Consider the following 21976-nt stretch of genomic DNA (forward strand, 5'->3'; position numbering starts at 1 on the left):
TTTTTTGTCTTTTGTTGTTGTTGCTATTTCTTGGGCCACTCCCACGGCATATGGAGGTTCCCAGGCTAGGGGTTGAATCGGAGCTGTAGCCACTGGCCTACGCCAGAGCCACAGCAACGCGGGATCCGAGCCGCGTCTGCAACCTACACCACAGCTCACGGCAACGCCGGATCGTTAACCCACTGAGCAAGGGCAGGGACCGAACCCGCTACCTCATGGTTCCTAGTCGGATTCGTTAACCACTGCACCATGACGGGAACTCCCGCAGAAGGCATTTAAATTACTCTTCACAGTCTCTTATCAAAAACAAATGATTTAACCCATAAAGAACTGATCTGTTACCAAATTAGACCCTAGAAGGCAATGCTTAGGTTCATCAGTTTCAGTAGCTATTAGCAACAGATCCATTCTCTTTAATATCCAAGCAGACAAGATACTGAACTATAATACCTTTCAGTGGAAATTCATCCTTGAGACTTGATGTAGATAGATGTATTATTAGATATAGATTATTCTAGAAGTATTGTAGTTTGGAACTTCTGTGGTAGATACTTAAAGCCATGCTACTACAGAGGACATAGATCATTTTTAATCTTTAAAATTATTTTTGAAATTTTATTAAATTTTAACTAAAAAAAATCCATTTTTTGCACGCCCACCCCATCCAGCCATCAGTCTATTCTCTATATCTATGAGCTTTTAGATTCCACCTGCAAGAGAGATCATATGGTATTTGTCTATGTCTAACTTACTTTACTTACTGTAATACTTTCAAGATGTAGCCATGCTGTCATAAATGGCAAGATTTCATTCTTTTCTTATGTATGAATAACATTCCATTCCAATATTCCATAATATACCACATCTTTATCCATTCATCCACTGATGGACACTTAGGCCGTTTTCATATACTGCCTATTGAAAATAATGCTGCAATAAACATGGGGGCTGTATTTACTTATTTTTTCTTTTTATCATTTATTTATATATATATTTTTTCTACTACACAGCATGGTGACCCAGTTACACATACATGTATACATTCTTTTTTCTCACATTAAGTGTTCCATCATAAGTGACTAGACAGAGTTCCCAGGGCTACATAGTAGGATCCCATTGCTAATCCCTTCCAAAGGCTACATTCTGCATCTATTTACCCCAAGCTCCCAGTCCCTCCCATAATTAGTGTTTTCATTTTCTTTGAATAAATACTTAGAGCTGGAAATGGCTGGATCATGTGGTGGTTCAATTTTTAATTTATGGAAAACCACTGTCTTCCACAGTGGTTCCATAATTTACATTCCCCACAACAGTGCACAAGGATTTCCTCTTCTCCACATCCTCGCCAACACTTTTTATTTGTTGCCCTTGTTGTTGCTGCCTTTTTATAACTGCCATTCTAACAGGTATGGAATAAGTCATTGTAGTTTTGATTTGCATTTCCCTGATGATTAATGATATTAAGCATCTTTTTAGGCACCTGTTGACCATCTGTATGTCTTCTTTGGAAAAATGCCTATTCAGATCTTCTACCCATTTTTTAATCAAATTATTTTTGTCTTGGTATTATGTTGTATATGCTCTTTATATTTTTTGGATGTTAGCTCCTTATCAGATATACCATTTATAAATATTTCCCCCTATTCCATAAGTTGCCTTGTCATTTCATTGATGGTTTCCTTTGCTATGGAGGGGCTTTTTAGTTTGATACACTTGTTTATTTTTACTTTTGTTGCTTTTGGTGTCAGATTCAAACAATCATCACCACAACCTATGTCAAGGAGATTATCACCTAAATGACTATATAAACCGTTAGTCTCTATATTGATAAATAGTTTAGTGTATCAAATCAAAACTACAATGAGGTATCAGCTTGCACCAGTCAGAATGGCCATCATCACAAAGTCTACAAATAATAAATGCTAGATAGTGGAGGAGGGGAGGAAAGAATCCCCCTACAGTGTTGGTGGGAATGTAAATTGGTGCACCCACTATAGAGTCCAGTATAGAAGTTCCTTAAAAAACTAAAAATAGAATATATGATCCAATAATACCACTCCTGGGCATATATTTGGAGAAAACTATAACTCAAAAAAATACATACACCACAACATTCATTGCGGCACTATTTACAACAGCCAAGACATGGAAGTAACCTAAATATCCAACAACAAATAAATGGATAAAGAAGATGTGGTACACACACACACACATACACACATACAGTGGATATACCTCAGTAATAAAAAAAAGAATGAAATAATGCCACAACATGGATGGACCTAGAGATTACCATACCAAGTGAAATAAGCCAGACAAAGATAAATATCATATGTTATCACTTATAAATGGTACAAATAAACTTGATACAATTGGAAATAGACCCATAGATACAGAAAACAAACTTAGGCTTACCAAAGTGGAAACGGGGAGGGATAGATAAATTAGGAGTTTGGGATTAAGAGATACACACCACTGTAAATAAAAGAGATGAAAAACAAGGTCCTTACAGGATAGCACAGGGAAGTCTACCTTAAAATAATTTATAAGAGAAAAGAATCTGCAAAAGAGTATGTATATATATGCCTATATATGAATAACTGAATCACTTTGCTATACACCTGACATTAACACCACACTGTAAATCAACTAATTCAATAAAAATATTAAACATTTAAACTATTTAAAAGTATATATTAAATGACTAAAGAACCTGCTAGCCTCTGATTAGTGGTAAATATGGGCCCTCTGGTTCCTAGTGCATTACAATATTAGCAACCTCACAAATTCACAAACTAAAGTCATCTTTTACCACAAAGACCTTTAACTAAGTGATAAATAAATGGCTGACTCCTTCAATTCCCTCCTACCACTTTTAAGCTTTTCAGAGGAATGCAATTTTCTATTGTCTCTCTTAACTTCCCACTGAAAAACTTCTCTTCAAGAATTTAGAGGAAAGAAAAGGCAAAAACCTAATTGCCTTCTGAGAATTTTATCCCCTGACTTCATTTAGTATTACTGGGAACACTGCCAGAAAAGAGTTCTGCCTGCTGCTGGAAGTTTATTTATCATTTAGCATCTTCCCTAATGTGGATGATCCACTATTGGAGAACACATACTTAAAAAAAAAAAAAAAAAAAGAAGAAGAAAAAAAAAAAAAAGAAATCTCAGCTTGAAAGCTGTGAGTGAGCTTATAAATTACATCAGAATGATTGAGACTAGAGTAAATAAATCAATGTTAATTAAATTCTTGCTGAGTTTGAAGAGTCACATGCAATTCAGTATTGGAATTTACTTGAAGTAAGATATGCATTTTTCTATGTTAAGTATTTAATATGAAAGGTACACATTATCATCTATTTTAATGCAGTATGATATCATTTTAGAAGACTACATCAAATTTGAGAAAATCTTGTGTTTAGTAAGCACACAGGAGGAAAGCCAGGAGAAGTTTAACTCCACACTGGTAATGATGAATGACCTTAACATAAGCTGATCATTGTTTATCCTCTAAGATAAGGCTGGCTTTAGATAAACTATATGCTTCCTGAAGATCAAAGTTTAGTTCATTTTTGACTCCTTCATGGCTAAAAACGTGCCTGATATATCCTGGTGTTTTTTGCACGTAAACTAGGTTAAAATTTGTCTTGCATGCTATCTGCTCCCATTTGTGACAGCCCACTGCCTGCTACCAGGTATTTCTTTTCTTTTTCTTTCTTTTTTTTTTTTTTTTTTTTTGCTTTTTAGGGCTGCACCTGTGGCATTTTGGAAGTTTGCAGGCCAGGGATTGAATTGTAGCGGAAGTGGCAGGCCTACACCACAACCACAGCAATGTTGGATCTGAGCTTCATCTGCAACCTACAGCACAGCTCACAGCAACAGTGAATCCTTAATCCACTGAGCAAGGCCAGGAATCAAACCCACATCTTCATGGATACTAGTCAGGTTTGTACCCAGTGAGCTACAACAGGAACTCCCTCTTTTTATTTTTGAAATAGAATATAGTTGATTTACAGTGCTGTATCAATTTCTGCTGTACAGCATAATGACCTAGTCATACACATATTCTTTTTCTCATACTATATTCCATCAATGTTTTACCCCAAGAGAATGGATACAGCTCCCTGTGCTACATAGCAGGGCCTCGTTGCTTATCCATTCTAAATGCAAACTGGTACAACCACTATGAAAAACCTCCTTTCATGGAGGTTCCTTAGAAAAACCTCCTTTCATGGAGGTTCCTTAGAAAACTAAATTACCATGTGCTCCATCAATCCTTGTTCTGGCACATATCCAGAGGAAACTTTCATTCAGAAAGATACATGCACCCCTGTGTTCAGTGCAGCACTATTCACTATAGCCAAGATGTAGAAACAATCTAAATGTCCATTGACAGATGAATGGATTAAGAAAATGCAGTATTTATACACAATGGGATACTACTCAGCCAGGTATTTCTTGATGCTTACACATCAAGTTAGTCCCTGTTTTGAGATATCTAAACCAAATTTACTCCATATATATTTTTTGCCATGCAAGCGTTTCCATTATAATATCCCCAACTTTATGTACTTTTCTCAGTCAAGAAAATGGAAATCATTAGGCTCACAGTATTTTTTCCATCTTGTACTATCTGTCCCTATTTCTTCTTTCCTGTTCTGGTATTGATGTCACTACTTTCTTTCCAAAGCTTATTCATATGTGCTTTTTGGAGGATCTTATCCAGCAGTTCATTTAAGAACATGGTCACTTTTTATGAATCTGGGGCAGAGACTGGTGGAGTGTGAGAAAAACACATAAACAAGTGCCAAAGGAACCTGCCAAAAGGACCACTTTGGGAGAAAGTGCACTCCCTTCCCTGAACTACACTATTTCCTCAGTCCTTAACTGGTTCACTATTAGGAATTTTCAGTGTTTCCTTCTCTACATGGATTCTCTTTCTTTGCCATTAATAGTTATTAAGACATACACCTCACCTTGGCATAAAAAGAAATTCTTGGCACTCCTGCTGCCGCCTCTTTCTTGATTCTACTTTCCTTTTGAAACAAAACTCTTCCTACTATATTACACTATTCTTAATTTCTGCATTCTGCTTTCCACCCTTTCTTGATCAAAACTGCATTCTCAGAGTTCAATAACACCCTGCTCATCACTAAATCCAAACATATTTCCCATGTTTTTTGTTTTCTTGAACCTCTGTGGTCTCAGCCTTCTTCTGCATGTAACTCAACAGTATACTCGCTACTTTCCATTCTGCATTAATTCTCCTTCCTCTGGTCTCTAGTGAGACTGTGTGCATGTTTTGACTCCCTCCCCAGGCTCCTCCCAGCCCTTATACTGAATCTTGCTGAAGAATCTGCCATTCTTCTGTTTTTCTTTCTAATATTCTTCTTCTAGGATCTATCGCCTGATGAAGTTCGATTATCATATGTACAATGACTGGCATTCCCTAGTTGACACCTGCTGCTCCAACTCGGCTACAGAGCATCAGAACAGCATTCCAAGTATTTGTCTGAATTTCCCTTTTGGAATTGTCATCTTCACTTCTCAGTGAACACAGCTTAACACTAAATTCATTCATCCTTCTTCCCTGTAAACTGGCCTGGGTTATATACTGGCACTAATTCTTCAAGTCCTGGATTTCAAATTCTTGATCCGCCTTATTTCCTCCTCATATTTAATCAATAAAGAATGACATTCCCTGGATCATTCCCTCACAGTAGGTCCTGCAACAGTTCCTAGCCAATAAGTGTTTCTAAAGCAGTTATAAAAGAAATTAACTTATATCTAAACATTGCCACACTCTGCCAGTTCAGACTTTGACTCAAGATTTTCCCTTTCCCTCTTCGCACTTGTGACACCTTAACCTCGAAGGCTCACCTCAGTTATCACCAAATTTCCCAGTTCTACTGGACATAAATAAATACTCTGCCCCACCTCAACTCATATCACACTTTGTTCATATATTTAATTTTACATCTACCACTCTGCCTTATATGCAAATTACACACTCAAGTATTATGCTATTTCCAACCACAACTTAGTAAGCTCTTGGAATGTAGTAAACTTGTCACTCAGTTTTTCTTCAGAGTGAGACCTATCACAGGGCGGAACGCATAGTAAGCGCTTAAAAACCTGTCTTCAATTAAACTCAATTGAGGCGGGATTTGAGCAAGGCTTTGGGGTATTAGTAAAATATTTAGAGATCTGTGTTCAAATGCAGTTTGTCTGAAATTCCTTTTGAATGACTGAAGTGATTTAGACATATTGTCCAAGGAAATATAAAGCAAGATAAAAGGGGTAAATGATCTAAAACATAAATTCAGTGCCTTTTCTTCCCTGCAGTGGGGAATTAGAATAAGGTAAGAGGTTATTGCTTTGTGCTTATTTTATGGATCTGGAATTTCCAGAAAAAGTATTTTATTGTAATTGTTATCATTTTTATTTTTTGGCACATAGTTTTGCTTTTTATATTGACGATTGTTACTTGAGTATTAGGACCAAAGTGAGACAAATGTATACCACATTTAGAAGACTTAGCTAGTGAAGAGGCCCAAGAAAGACCTTGATGCTGATAAGAGTAGTTCCTGCAAGAACATTCCAAAGCCTTTCCTTTTTAGAATCATCTCAGGCTTCTAATAATAATCAAACTTTAGTTATGGAAATATTTTGTGCATGGAATGCTTAAGTTTTCTAGCTACACGTAATATCTGGAATTTTTAAAATATTCTTTCTGGATTTTTTAAGTTTAAAGTTAACACAAACAATACTGTGCTTTTATGACATTTTTTCAATGTATAATGACAGAGTGATCAATCCAAACTTGAAGATAAATTATATTCAAATAAATCATATGGGGAGTATAAAATATATATATTTATTGGATATAAATATATTTATATATAATATATTGTAATTTATAAAATAATATAATTATATATTTTTTAAATAAACTTTCAAGAAATAAAACTACATTACTTGGAAGGGACACGTCCTCATCGAGTTGCTTGGCATGTTCTGAATATCAAAATGTCTTTGGTGGCAATAGTCAGAAACCATGGAATTTCCTACCAGTGCTCATTTTTAGAACTGATTGTTCTAGAATGACAAAGCATGTACCTTGCATTAATTTCATCATTTCATGACCAGCCTTGGAGAATTTAGTATTCTGATTTGAAATACTAAATGTGTACAGAGGGAGAGTTTCCAGAGAAAATGGAGACATGGAAAGTGAGAGTGAGGGAAAGTGAGGCATAAATTCTCTTGGATAATCCTAATTTAATTGGACTGATTTATATTATCTACTAATCAAATTGATAATGGAAAAAATAAAACCATGGCTATTAAACTGTCAACTAAAAACAACTGACTTACTTGGTTGTATTTTCCTAGTGACCTAAATTACACTGCCATCCATGCAGACTTAGTGACAGCAAGGTCCATGTCAAATTGGTAAAACCCTTGGGAGAATGTCACCTTGCACAATGACCTTTCATGCACAAACTTAAAATCATTCAACTCTCTTTACTTTACTATATTTTTTAGTGGCAAGGAGAAAATGTGAGCAGCAGAGGTAAAAATGTTCCAACCACTTAATTTTGTATTTGGCATGTTTACAGTCAGGTAAACACAGGCTGCTAAGAGATAAATGATTTTTATATTTCTTCACAAAATACCCTAGGAGGAGAGAGATAATTTTCTTAGTGTAAAACTCAGCCTTTATTCTGTCAGGCAAAGTAATTATGGAAGCAAAACAAATCCACATGTCTAATTAGGTCATTAAAAAGCATAAATGCGTCATGGAAGCTTTTCTCCTTGCCGGAGACATAAGGAAGACAATGAAAACAGTCTGGTAATATAGGAAGGTTTAGAATGTGTTTCTTTTCCCAAATAATAGGTCCTTTCATCTTTCTCTTTCCCTAAGATGAGGATAGTTCATTTAGAGACAAAATCTCTAATTAGTTCAGGATTTTACTCTGGTTATATTTCAAAATATTTAACCAAAAACAGGAAGATAGAGAAAAACAGAAAACACATAGAAAAATTATCAAAGAAAGTGAATAAAATCAAGAGAGTGGGTTGCTGATCAAAATGTATCCTGCAGAGACAAGAGGAATATAAAATCGACATTCACATAAACACCACCAATCTGGGAGACCAGAAAGCTCTAAGGAGGAGTATACTGACATCTGCCCTTGGGATGTGAAATCAGACTTTAATTACAGCTAACTTAAATAAAAACAAATGGCATGGTTATTTTGCCTCATCCTCTGTCTCATTATTATTATTGTTTCTTGAGTTTTAGACAACTCAGGGATCAAAGTGTTCAGAAACAAAATACAAAAAAGGAGAAGAAACTCACCTGTGATCCTCTTGGCCCTCGTTTGTGGTCCCATTCTGAATGCCCCATGAGCTGGAAGATAATATAGTAATGACAGTAAATTAAATGATGCCTATTTCACATAGCAACTATTCTTACTCTTTTTTTAAAGAATAATTAGGCTTTTGAAATCTACAATTCCATTGTAGTAGTACTGTATCAAATAGCCCTCATGAAATAAATTAACATACCTGAAGTAATATACATCTGGCCTGATAGCTAATATTTCAACTGCTAGTTGTTTTAAGGGTTTTTTTTTGGGGGGGGGGGGGAGGACACATGTGCGGCATATGGAAGTTCCCAGGCTAGGGGTTGAATCGGAGCTGCAGCTGCTGGCCTACACCACAGCTGTGAAAATGCCAGATCCAAGACTTGTCTGCGACCTACACAGCAGCTCATGGCAACACTGGATCCTTAACAAACTGAGTGATTCCAGGGATCAAACCCACATCCTCATGGACACTAGTTGGGTTCTTAACCTGCTGAGCCACAATGGGAACTCCAATTTTGAGGGTATTTTAGTATCACTCTGTGACAAAATGAGTCTGCTAATGTACTGCTTTATGTTTCTTTGTCAGGAACATTGCAGATAGATGTTAAACTATGTTAAGCTTTCTCTGCATACCATTAAGCTTCCAGTTTATTAACAAAATACATTGAAGAAATTTACTCTCCAGTCAAGAATGATTAAGAAACACAAGGCCAAAATATTTCAAACATTTTTAATTTTGTTTTGATAATATCATAAAAATATGAACTTTCTAAGGAGCAAAGTTATTTAATGTGAAATATGCCTTCAAAGTCACAAAATGCAGATTTTCATAAAAACAGACTATGAAACATTATCAAGTTATCCCCATAGTCATAATAGTCCTTAGGTACTTGGCTTACAAATTATATTTATTTACTGAAAATAACATTGAACAAGAAGAATATTAAGTAACTGCAAGGTATCAACTGAGAGGAATAAAATTCCACTTCTCTGTCCAGTATACTCACTACTCATGTGTACCAATGGAAGAACTCCCTACCATTGAGAAGAGAGCACACTAACAAGACATACTATACAACATATGTATATACCTTAGCTTTTCTATAAAACAGTGACTTTTCAGTAGACATAATTAAAAAAAAACTGTTCACAAAAGCAGCAAAAAGTAATGCACTTTTGAATATTATCAAGAAATGTTTGACAACATTTATATACATAAAATGCTAACACTTTACTGATGGACATACAATGCTCCCAGTTAAGAAGTCTGAATTCAGTAAAATTACTGTGTTCAGTTTTACCCAAACAAATTAACAGGTTTAACCCAATTTCAACCAAAAGCTATTTGTATTTTTTTAAGAAACTGAGAAAAACAAGAATCTAAATTTTACCCAAGAGAATAAACTTTTAAGAATCAAAATATTAGCAGAGATGAAAATACTCAAGTGGTTACTAATGTACATTATAAAATTTAACCCAAATTATGGGATTCTAATTTAAGACTTAAAACATGAATGAAATGTAGTGGACATTTTTGAAATAAACTCAAGTACATGTAGTAACAAAATATTTTAAAAAGGAAATGTAGGAGTTCCTGTCGTGGCGCAGTGGTTAACGAATCCGACTAGGAACCATGAGGTTGCGGGTTCGGTCCCTGCCCTTGCTCAGTGGGTTAACGATCCGGCGTTGCCATGAGCTGTGGTGTAGGTTGCAGACGCGGCTCGGATCCCAAGTTGCTGTGGCCCTGGTGTAGGCTGGCAGCTACAGCTCCGATTCGACCCCTAGCCTGGGAAACTCCATATGCCGCGGGAACGGCCCAAGAAATAGCAAAAAGACACACACACACACAAAAAAAAAGGAAATGTAAAAATCAATAGGTATTTGATGAATTATTCAGCTAATAAAAAACAAAAAAAAAATAGAGCTGAACCTTACAACACACATAAACTCTAGATAGATAAAAAGAGCTAAATTTTTAATAGATCAAACTATGAGTATAAACTACCTTGGAATACCAAATGATTCCTCAGCTTAAAAAAACACACAGATAATTGATCAAGCTACGTGAAATCTTCTAATGTCTGCACAAATGTCACATTGGCAAAACATCTACAGAAAATGATAAGTAAATAATAATAACATCCTTAGTACACTAAAAGCTCTACAAATTTCAAAGAAACGTAAACTTAGCAGATAACTGGATTAAAGGACAGGGACAGTTTACATAATAAATATCAAGTCAAAAAAAGTGGTGTATATACATAATGGAACATTACTCAGCCATTAAAAAGAATGAAATACCAGCATTTTTAGCAACATGGATGGACCTAGACACTATCATGCTAAGTGAAGTCAGCCATACAATGAGACACCAACATCAAATGCTTTCACTGACATGTGGAATCTGAAAAAAGGACAGACTGAACTTCTTTGCAGAACAGATACTGACTCACAGACATTGAAAAACTTATGGTCTCCAAAGGATACAGTTTGGGGGGTGGGGGGATGCACTGGGGTTGTGGGATGGAAATCCTATAAAATTGGATTGTGATGATCACTGTATAACTACAAATGTAATAAATTCATTGAGTAATAATAAAAAAAATAAGAATTATAAAAAAAGGAATCATTGCAAAAAAAAAAAAAAATAAAGAAGTTTATGGGAGGGAGTTTTCTGTCATGGCTCAGTGGAAAGGAATCCAACTAGTATCCATGAGGATGAGGGTTTGATCCCAGGCTCTGCTCAGTAGTTTAAGGGTCAGGTGTTGCTATCAGTTGTATGTCACAGATGTGGCTCGGATCCCTTGTTGCTGTGGCGTAGGCTGTGGCTGTGGTGTAGGCTGGCAGCTATAGCTCCAATTCGACCCTAGCCTGGGAAATACCACACACTGTGGGTGCGGCCCTAAAAAGCTAAAAAAAAAAAAAAAAAGAAAAAGAAAGAAAGAAAGAAGAACAAGAAGTTTATGGGAAACAATTTTATTGGAAGTGAAAGAAATTCACTATAAACAATACTGTTGCCTATTAAAATAGCAAATTGATAATATAGAATATTTGGTGAGGATTCAGGGAGATAAGAATACACATATATTTGCTAGTTTATTGAGGTCCATACATATATCACACTAATAAACATATAGACACATAAAATATTTGTCATTTTTAATATATATTGCACTCCTAAAATTCCTAACCTTGACTAGTAAGTAAAAATGTCAAAATTTGTTACAATGTGCTAATCACTGGGTTGTCAAACAAAAGGGGAACTAGTCAATAAATTATACTATAGAAATGAATGTGATATAGCACTTAAAGTTTAAATTTCAGAACTTTTTTAAAAAATGCATGAGGAGTTTCCATTGTGGCTTAGTGGTTAAGGAATCCAACTAGTATCCATGAGGACACCTGGGTTCAATTCCTGGCCTTGCTCAGTGGGTTAAGGATCTGGCGTTGCCCTGAGCTGTGGTGTAGGCTGCAATGTGGTTTGGATCCCAGGTGCTATGGGTCCAATTCGACCCCTAGACTGGGAACCTCCATAATGCCATGGGGGTGGCCCTAAAAAGACAAAAGGACTAAAAAAAAAAATGCATGTGAAACACTCATGGTATAATAAATGAAAAATACAACTAAGTAATTTTAAATTACTCATTCTTAATAATTACTACAAGCCTGGGAATGATTACAATGATTTAATTATCATTTGGCTGACACACAATTTGGTGTAAATTAGGCCAGATAATCATCACATTAAATTAAATACTTATATAGTTGATATTTCTTTAATACTTCATTTTTTAAATTTTCCATATTTATTGGTAATGCATTTGTTAGTAAATATTCATTAATACTAAATTAAAGTTGATTATAATACGGTTAACAAATACCAATCAACCAATGAAACAGTCTGATTCAGAAACACATAAATTAAGAATATTTAGTTAACTGTTCACTAGAATTATCAAAACCATTCTTGACACATTTCAATCATCTGCTTTATTGAGACTTTGGGAGTGCCTTTCATTAATAACAGAAAGATGAGGAGTTCCCATTGTGGCGCAGTGGTTAACAAACCCAACTAGGAGCCATGAGGTTGCGGGTTTGATCCCTGGCCTCGTTCAGTGGGCTGAGGATCCGGAGTTGCCATGAGCTGTGGTGTAGGTTGCAGACGTGGCTCGGATCTGGCATTGCTGTGGCTGTGGTGAAGGCTGGCAGTTAAAGCTCCAACTGGACCCCTAGCCTGGGAACCTTCATATGCCGTGGCTGCAGCCCTAGAAGAGGCAAATAAATAAATAAATAAATAAAAAGAGAGCGATGAGATGATTGTTTTAAATGATAAATTTGAGCATGAGATTGATAGAGAAAAATGATTTTTTTTGGGGGGGGGGGCCTTTTAGGACTGTACCAGCAGCACATGGAAGTTTCCAGGCTAGGAATGGAATTAAAGCTACAGCTGCCAGCCACAGCCTCAGCCACAGCAACATGGGATCCGGGCCACATTTGCAACCACACCACAGCTCATGGCAAAGCCAGATCCTTAACCCACTGAGCAAGGCCAGGGATTGAACCTGCATCTTCATGGATACTAGTCAGATTCATACCACTGAGCCAAGATGGGAACTCCGAGAAAAATGATTTTTAAGCAGAAGACTATTTTATCTAAATCTTTTCAAGAAAATAGTTCATAAAAAGCTGTTATGACTATTGTCCTCCTTCTAGTGAATTTAAACTAGCAAGCTAACTTGGTAAGTTCTACTATGCATCAGTATCACAATAAAAAGAGGTAAATAAAGCACAGACACAAACTGTAATCCACCTATACGAATTTTTCAAAGATCAGAACTAAAATAAGAAAAACACAGGGTTCACTGCCTTCTGCCACTAACTTTAGTCAAAGAGCAAAAACATTTAAAACATTGACTCATTTGGATCATCACTTACTACAGAAGAGAATTTGATAATTTACAAACCAGAACTTATATAAAATAAACTTCCAAAAGTTTTATTCATGACTTTCTACTTTTAAAGTATAAAAGAGTAAATTTACCAAGTGTGTTATATACCAGAGAGTTATTTGCTATCAGTATATAACAGACTAATGAGAGAGATTTAGGGTAAAGGGATTCTATTCTATTGTATCATTTATCTTTATATTTTCTATTAATATCATCATTACAATATATTGGAAAGTCTGAGTTGACCAAACATGTGATAATACTCCAAAACATATTTTAAAATAATACTGCTATTTTTTCAAAGTAATGAAAAGTTATAGAAATCTACATGCTATGTGAAATATCTAAAAAATAATAAACTTTGAAATGATGAATGAGATACTGCAATGTTCTCTATTCAATAAGAAAAGAGACAAAGAAAATCAATAAAGTTTTTTTTTTCCTTTCCACTTGAGGAAATCACACAAGGGTTTTTTATCACTAAAAATCTATTTTTCATGAAAAATAATCTGAGCCAAAATTTAACCTTAATTATTTCAGTATTGAGTGTATAGGGTTTGCTAAAGTATTTCCTCACTTTTGTGATTTAAATGCAGAGAAAGAGGGTTGGGGCTGAATAGGGTGTCAGGGCTCTTCCCATGATTATTGCATACCTCATACAAATTGCGAGGGGAGAGGGTGAGGGTCAGTTTCATATTAGCACATGATAGCATATGAATTTTTACCCTATTCACACATAGAATTTATTTTGCTGTCATACGAGTACTGTCTTCAGATTACAGATCAAGGACTAAAATAAGCACAATGTTTTCAGTATCAAAAACCATCCATAGTATGATAAATTGACTTATTTAATATTAAAACTTGTTTAAGTCGAAATGAAGAATCTGGGGAGTTGCCGTCACGGTGCAGCGGAAACAAATCCAACTAGGAACCATGAGGTTGTGAGTTTGATCCCTGGCCTCGCTCAGTGGGTTAAGGATCCGGCATCACTGTGCGCTGTGGTGTAGGTCACAGATGTGGCTCGGATCTGACATTGCTGTGGCTCTGGGATAGGTTGGTGGCTACAGCTCAGATCTGACCTCTAGCCTGGGCACTTCCACATGCTGTGGGTGCGGCCCTAAAAAGGACAAAAGAGGGGGGAAAAAAAAAGAATTTGGATGCTGATAACTATTTCTGTTAAAGCAGAACCATAGGGCTAAGTGTCAGAAGTAGAGATACCACCCCACTCCCACTCTTAATCCCATTAATCAAGAATAGGGCAAATGAAAAAAATTGGTCGATTATAATAAATAGTAAAAAAGAGAACTTGCAGAGTTCCCATCGTGGCAGTGGTTAACAAATCTGACTAGGAACCATGAGGTTGCGAGTTTGATTCCTGGCCTTGCTCAGGGGGTTGAGGACCCGGTGTTGCTGTGAGCTGTGGTGTAGGTTGCAGACGCGGCTCGGATCCTGCGTTGCTGTGGCCTTGGCATAGGTCAGTGGCTACAGCTCTGATTCGACCACTAGCTTGGTAACCTCCATATGCCGCAGGAGTGGCCCAAGAAATGGCAAAAGACAAAAAAATTAAAAAAAAAAAATCAAGAAGAGAGCTTACATAATAAATCAGTGAATTTCAACAGTATGGAGGCTACTCAAAAAATATAAACAGAACTACCATATGATACAGCAATCCCAATCCTGGGCATCTATCCAGAGAAAACCATAATTCGAAAAGATACATGAACACCAATATTCATTGTAGCACCATTTACCATAGCCAAAACATGGAAGCAACCTAAATGTCCATCAACAGAGGAGTGGATAAAGAAGATGTGGTACACACATACAATGAAATATTAATCAGCCATTAAAAAAGTTTGAAATAATGCCATTTGCAGCAATATGGATGGACCTAGAATTTATCGTACTAGGTGAAATTAGTCAGACCATGATAGACAAGGATCATATGATATCACCAATATGTGGAACCTTAAAAAAAAAAGGATACAACTTTTTTGAAGAACAGAAATAGACTCAACAGACTTTGGAAAACTTACGGTTACCAAAGGGGACAGGTAGGGGTGGTGGGTAGGAGGGATGGAATGGGGGTTTGGGATTGGCATATGTACACTGAGGTATATGGAATGATTGGCCAACAGGACCTACTGTATAGCACAAAGGACTCTACTGAGTATTCTGTGATAACCTATGTGGGAAAAGATACTGAGAGAGAATGGATATGTGTATATGCAGGACTGGGTCACTTTGTTGTACGGCAGAAATCATGACAACCTTGTAAATTAACTATACGTCAATAAAACTTAAATAAGTCAATGAATTTCAGAATTATGTGTAAACTGATGTTGAATTTATGTCAATAAGAAAGTCAAAGCATCCTCTGAATCAGCAGGTAGGATTAGTGTTAAATTGCAAATAACCAAAGTCATCATTTGACGTTATTATGGGATGAGTTGAAAGAGAAAAAATGGGTCATGGACAATGAGGATTGGAAGTAGAAATTGTGGCATCATTTTTTTTTCATTTGCAATTGAATTTGCTTGTATTAAATTTTCAAGATAAGTGAATAGCAGCAAGATACCTAGGCTGATCTGAGGAAAAGAGACAAAAAATTTATGAACATGATATGATATTCTTTTTGGAGGTGGAATGCTTCTGATTTTATAATGAGTTACAGAAAAGTTCTAACAATGCAAAATAGAGAAATTGAGACTAAGACTAAAACAATGAATAATAAAGGAAATTCAAATACATTCTGGTTGATAAACAATACATGGCTTATTAATTCAGGAAGAAAAATTTTTGTCTCTCACCTTGTATTGAAAATACCCTCTTGGCTATTTAACTGTGATTATTCCTCTCAGTAATAACATTTTAATACACATCTCAATAAACATCTTACCAGAAGGTTTGAGGATATGTGTATATATATATATATATATATATATATATATATATATATATATACACACACACACACGGTAAACAAAATCATTGCATCTGATGAAGGAATTCACTTTAAAAATGTATATCTTTCCTTCTTTGTCGGTTCCCATTAATCAGGATGGGCAAAATGAAGACACTTAAATTTATTCCTAGGAAAGAAAATATACTTCCTTGCAAGGGAACATAATCTGTTATGTAAAGCGTTTTGAAAATCCTAACTGCCTTGACACTAAGTCATTTTCATCCTTATGGAATAAATTCTTTTCTTTTTTATTTTTAATAATAAATTTCTACATCACAGCCTTCAGCTAACAGTATGTTACACAGTACTTGCTTCCAAGGAAAACAAAACTGCTGCCAAACACCAAATTTGAAAAGTTCACAGGAGAAGCAAAGGAGAAGTTAGCATGGAAACAAAATGATTCTATCCAAGCAGAGATATTTTTAACAATAGCATGAGAAATGCAGATAGTTGAAAGTATGTTTCTGTAGGTAAAATATTTTCCTTTCTTGTTTACATTTTGCCCTGTGCACCATTCTATTATTTACTTATTCTATCTATTTATTTATTTATATTTTATGGTGGCACCCATGGCATACAGAAGTTTCCAGGCCAAGGACTGAACCTGAGCCACAGCTGCAACCTACACCACAGCTACAGTAATGCTGGATCCTTTAACCCACTGTGTCGAGCTAGGTATTGAACCCACACCTCCGCAGTGACCAGAGCCACTGTAGTCAGATTTTTGCCATGGTGGGAACTCCTATTTTCCTATCAGTTTTTGTTAATGTAAAGATTAATGCCTTTTCAGGGACTTCTTGGATGAAAAAAAAACCTCACCAGAGCTATTACTGAAGTGATGAAAGATGAAGGAAACTACAACTAGATGCAAATTTAAAAAAATATATATATATTCTTTGCATGTACTTAAAGGAACCAGAGGTTTTAGAGATGAAAACATCTAATGATGGATAGTAACATCATACTCTTATCCTCCCATTACGCACAAGTAAACCATCTGTTGAAAATTACTATAACATGTTTTTGAAAACACAAAAATAATATACATACACTACAGCTTATATATTATATATGCATATGTATATATTATAACATATACATATGTGTATATATACTATATTATATATAGTACATATTATATATACATATGTATTTATGTATTATGTATGGTACATATATGGAAGTATATGTTAATATAAACCTTTTTACTTCATCCTTTACTCATCAAACATTTATCATGTGCCTATTACATACAAAGAACTGTTATAGGCACAACTTATACATTAGTAAACAGACCAAGGTGCATTTCTCTTCTCCTGGCTCTTACAATTCTAGTAAAAAGAGACAGAACATAATCAAATAAACATGTATCAGGTGATGATAAAGCTATAGAAAAGCTTAGAGTAGCATAAAGGATAGAGAATGAGTTGGAAATAACAGGTCAGGGCTGAGAATGCAACTGGTTTTATATGAGAGCAAGGAAGTCCTTTCTGAAAAAGTGACATTTATCAAAGAACTGTATAAAGTGGGAGAGCCAGCTACACAGATATCTGGGAGATGAGCATACAAGATAGAGGAAACAGAAGGTGCAGAAGCCCTGAGATGGGAGGAGAAGTGGTAAATTTGAGGAGCAGCAGAGCATCCTTCAGCCAAAATTTTTTCAAGAGTTAAATCTTTTAAATCACAGGCGTGTATTTGGTATTTTCTCCCTTCCTCTGGTATGAAATTGTCCAAAAGTCAATCATTAGCTCTATTAATTAAAAATAACAAAGTACATTCTCTAGAGAAATACTCATGGACCAGGGATTCTCCCTTTGCCAAACCCTAACTCAACTTCATTCAATACAGTAAGAACTTATGAAGCATATACCACACGCCACAAAGGCACCCTTGTGTTAGTACAGTTTTGTTGTCCCTTTACACATGGGTTTTATTTTTCAAGTCATAAAATGAATAAGAGCAGGATCAGCCGTTTTACTCTGGTTTCTAGGAAAGGCATGGGACTTCATAAGCAAATTAAATCTCTTCTTTACTCTTGGCATGTTTCCTCTGGGTTCTTTCCTTGGCTTACTCTTTTTATAATTGCCTTACTACTCGGGTTTTTTTTCTTTTCTCTCAATGAATTTCATTACATTTATAATTGCACACCGATCATCACAACCCAATTTTACAGCCATTCCTTTCTCTAAGATTCCATGTGGGAAGATTCAGATGGGCCTGGTCTGCTTGCTGTCCTGCACACACGGGCCACTAGAGGGCAATCTCCTGGCCTGGGAAGACCTGTCTAGTCCTTTTAGAGGAATTAGAGGAATTGCTCTGAACCCCTGATGTTTCATGTTTCTTTCATTTGCTTTTTGGGTTTGTTTTTTTGTTTTGTTTTGTTTTTTTGGTTTTTTTAGGGTTGCCTGAAAGGCATATGGAAGTTCCCAGACTAAGGGTCAAATCGGAGCTGCAGTTACTGGCAATGCTGGATCCTTAACCCACTAAGCAAGGCCGGGGATCAAACCCTGGGTACTAGCCGGGTTCATAACCCGCTGAGTCACAAAGGGAATTCCCTCATTTGCCTTTCCTTAGTAAGAAGGTCAAGTCTACATTGCATTCTTCTGAAAAGGAACACTGAAAATCAGTAAATTTAATTATAAAGGAGGGTAGACCTTTCTCAATACCATCTGTGTTAGACCTTTTTAGGCCCCAAACTCCAGCAAAGATCCCTGGAGGGCTCAGTGACAATGTGTGGGAGCCTCAGGGATTTTCTTAATACCTTTGGCATAAGGCCCAAATCAAATATGACTTCCACCAGCCTCCCTTGGGGAAAACCAGATAGGGTCAAGATCTGCCCCATTAGCCCACCTTCACCACTTCATCACAACCCCTCTCCCCCACCAAATCCATCCCACTCTACAATGCATTATCAAGTGCTGGGAATGTTACTAAAGATGCAAGGGGAGATAGGACATTCTCACATTATACAGAATATTGCAAAAAGTCACTAAAACATCCATCAGCTATCTCAGAGGGTGTTAGAAAGCACTTTTATTTCTTTGTTTTTTTTAATTACCCAATGAATTTTATTACATTTATAGTTGTACAACGATCATCACAACCAACTTGTTTTGAAGCTGTCACTAACACGTGCCCTTTGCTTGTGGTGAGGGTGGGGAGGGCAAGGGAAATGAGTCTTTTTCAGCTCAAAGGTCTTAACCTTTCATGCCTCAGAGATCTTTTCCAAGATCTAAGTCTCTCTTTTATCATTCCCCAAATAATTCAACTTTCTTCTATTCTCCCCAGACAACATTAGTAGAGAAAAAGGTTCTTTGAAAGCACTGAGAACCTGAAAACAGTACAGTTCTACATATGACTGAAATTAAAGGATACTTTTCCTTTTCACAGTTGGTGATAACTACCTAAATTCCATTGACTTGGCAGAGAATACATCCCTGATTCTAATTCAGCATTCCAACTTAGCAGCCAGTATAAATTTCATAAACACCAGGGAATGAGAAAAGTTCAAATAGAGAGAAACTCAACTATTCTGGAGTTTGAAATCCCAGCCTCTCTACCACAAGTCCCGTTTCTCTTTCTGATGATGGTCTCACGACTTGGTTCAGAATATTTCCATAATTCTCATTTCTGTCCCTTTTATCACAATGACAATCACTATCCTAAGCCTCTATGTAAGACTGATGCTACAAATCTTCCACTTTTACTTAATAATCTTGACTATCTTGATTACATGGAATTTTTGTACTTTTATTTCTAATTTGCATTTTTTGGTAGTATACCACTAATAATGCAATCACATCAGTCCCGTACTTAAAGAGTATTTCCTTGTAAGATAAAGAAATGGCAGTACAGGAAAAAAACAAAAAAGCTTGTGAAATTCTGCATAACACAGTTACTACTTCGACAGTCCTAATACATATTATCATGGGGGAAGTTTGGTGAAGCATTAAACAAAGGAACTCAAATCAACTAACAGTTTCATAGTATTTTGATCACAGAACACTTCTATTTCAAGAAATTAACTAACAGCTTTCCATGGAGCATAATCTGAGACGCTTTTTAAAAAACTGTTTTCTAAATGCTCTTCTTATACATTTTCTTTCATTATAAAAAAAGATGCAAATGATCCCTATTTTATAGATATGGAAATGAGCAAAGAAAGGTGAAACTGAAACATAATGCCTAGCCAATGGTTAAACATGGATTAAAATGTAGGTCTCTTGACTACAAAGTACACACTTTTTCTACTGTACAATTCTTATCAATAAGTAATTACTGAGTTCAAAGCAAGTGTCAGGTCCTGGTTAACTAAGTATGTTGGTAAGGAAAAAGAAAAAGATACGGGATTTGATTTGTCTTCATGGAACTCATGGTGGTAGTTAATGTGATAGATTTATTTCTCCAAAATCTTTCCCACTCTCCAGTCTCCATCTCCTTTAAAAACTGTAGAATAAGAGAAAATTTTAATTTCTTAAAAATCCTATGTAAACACTACAAAGTAACCATGTTTTTTCCATGTTGGCTATGGGATTATATCAAAAATGTATAGTAAATTATATGTCAGAGTTTAAATTATACCAAATTCTCTATTATATCTCAGTAGTAGATACTCTTCATTCCTGCATTCACCCACTGATTCTTTCATTCACACATCCTTTCAACAGATATTTTTTGGGTACCCACAATATCTAGCTCCATGCTCTATGTAAACATAACAAATGCTGCTATGACCAACTCAGAGGCACCACAACATCTTGGAGTACCTTCTGAGTCATTAATAAACTGTAGCACAGTGGTCAAACATGTGGCTTCTAGAGACTGGATTTATTGGTTCAAATCCCACATCTGACATGATATTCAATCTTACTAGACACATGATCTTGGACAATTCACTTAATGTTTCCGGGCTACAGTTCCCATATCTCTGGAATTTAAATAATAATAGCCTCCAACTCATGAGGGTTTCGAAGTGATAAATGACTTAGTACACGCAGAAGGCTGAGTGCAGTATCTGGTGTGTAGTAAGTACACATTAAATGTAACCATTATTTTTACCATTTTAATTATGTAATTTTATGTAGGTGTTATTATATTCTAATTCTTTAAGTATAATTCAAAGGACATACTTCGACTACTTTTTATTAAACTAGAATGGGAAACTCATTCCTTGACCATCCTAACAAATGACTGATTTGCAAAATTTGATCAAATTCGTAAGAAAAACAAAACTTAATGCATCATTACTTAGAGTAACATGATCATGGAGTCCACTGAGTCTGCTGATTCAGATTTGGATTTATTTTCTGTGTAACAACAGAAAATTCAAGAGCTGCCCTGTGGCATGGGAGGTTAAGGATCTGGCACTGTCACTGCAGTGGCTCAGGGTTGCTGCTGTGGTGCAGGTTCAATCCCTGGCACGGGAACTTCTGCATGCCGTGGGCACAGCCAAAAGAAAATAAATAAATAAAAAATTAAAAAAATAAAATAAAAAAAAAAGGAAAATCTAAATTTTTAACATTACTAGGCCCCTGTGGTGACAAGAGGCATGCAGACATGAGATTTGGGGTAGCTTAATCTTGCTGATTAAGACAAGGCACACAGAGTAGCAAAAGGCTGAACATCACAAATAACAAATGACTGAAAAGATCAGCTGGGGAAAAAGCTACTCAAGGGTCCATTCAATA

General features: G+C 35.9%; 1 protein-coding gene across 1 annotated transcript in view; it reads right to left on the reverse strand.

Moving 5' to 3' along the window:
- The window catches only part of PDE3A (phosphodiesterase 3A), a gene marked incomplete at its 5' end in the record, with an annotated part of 324361 nt that overhangs the window by 122158 nt on the left and 180227 nt on the right, over positions 1–21976 (reverse strand). Inside the window, 1 exon segment of the mRNA NM_213736.1 lies at positions 8363–8413. Coding sequence (NP_998901.1) covers positions 8363–8413 — 51 coding nt within the window.

Source organism: Sus scrofa, chromosome 5, assembly GCF_054392235.1.
Source record: "Sus scrofa isolate SSC_HxYL_T2T_F1_AM1 chromosome 5, Sscrofa_HxYL_maternal_Yorkshire_Landrace_v2.0, whole genome shotgun sequence".
NCBI lineage: Eukaryota > Metazoa > Chordata > Mammalia > Artiodactyla > Suidae > Sus > Sus scrofa.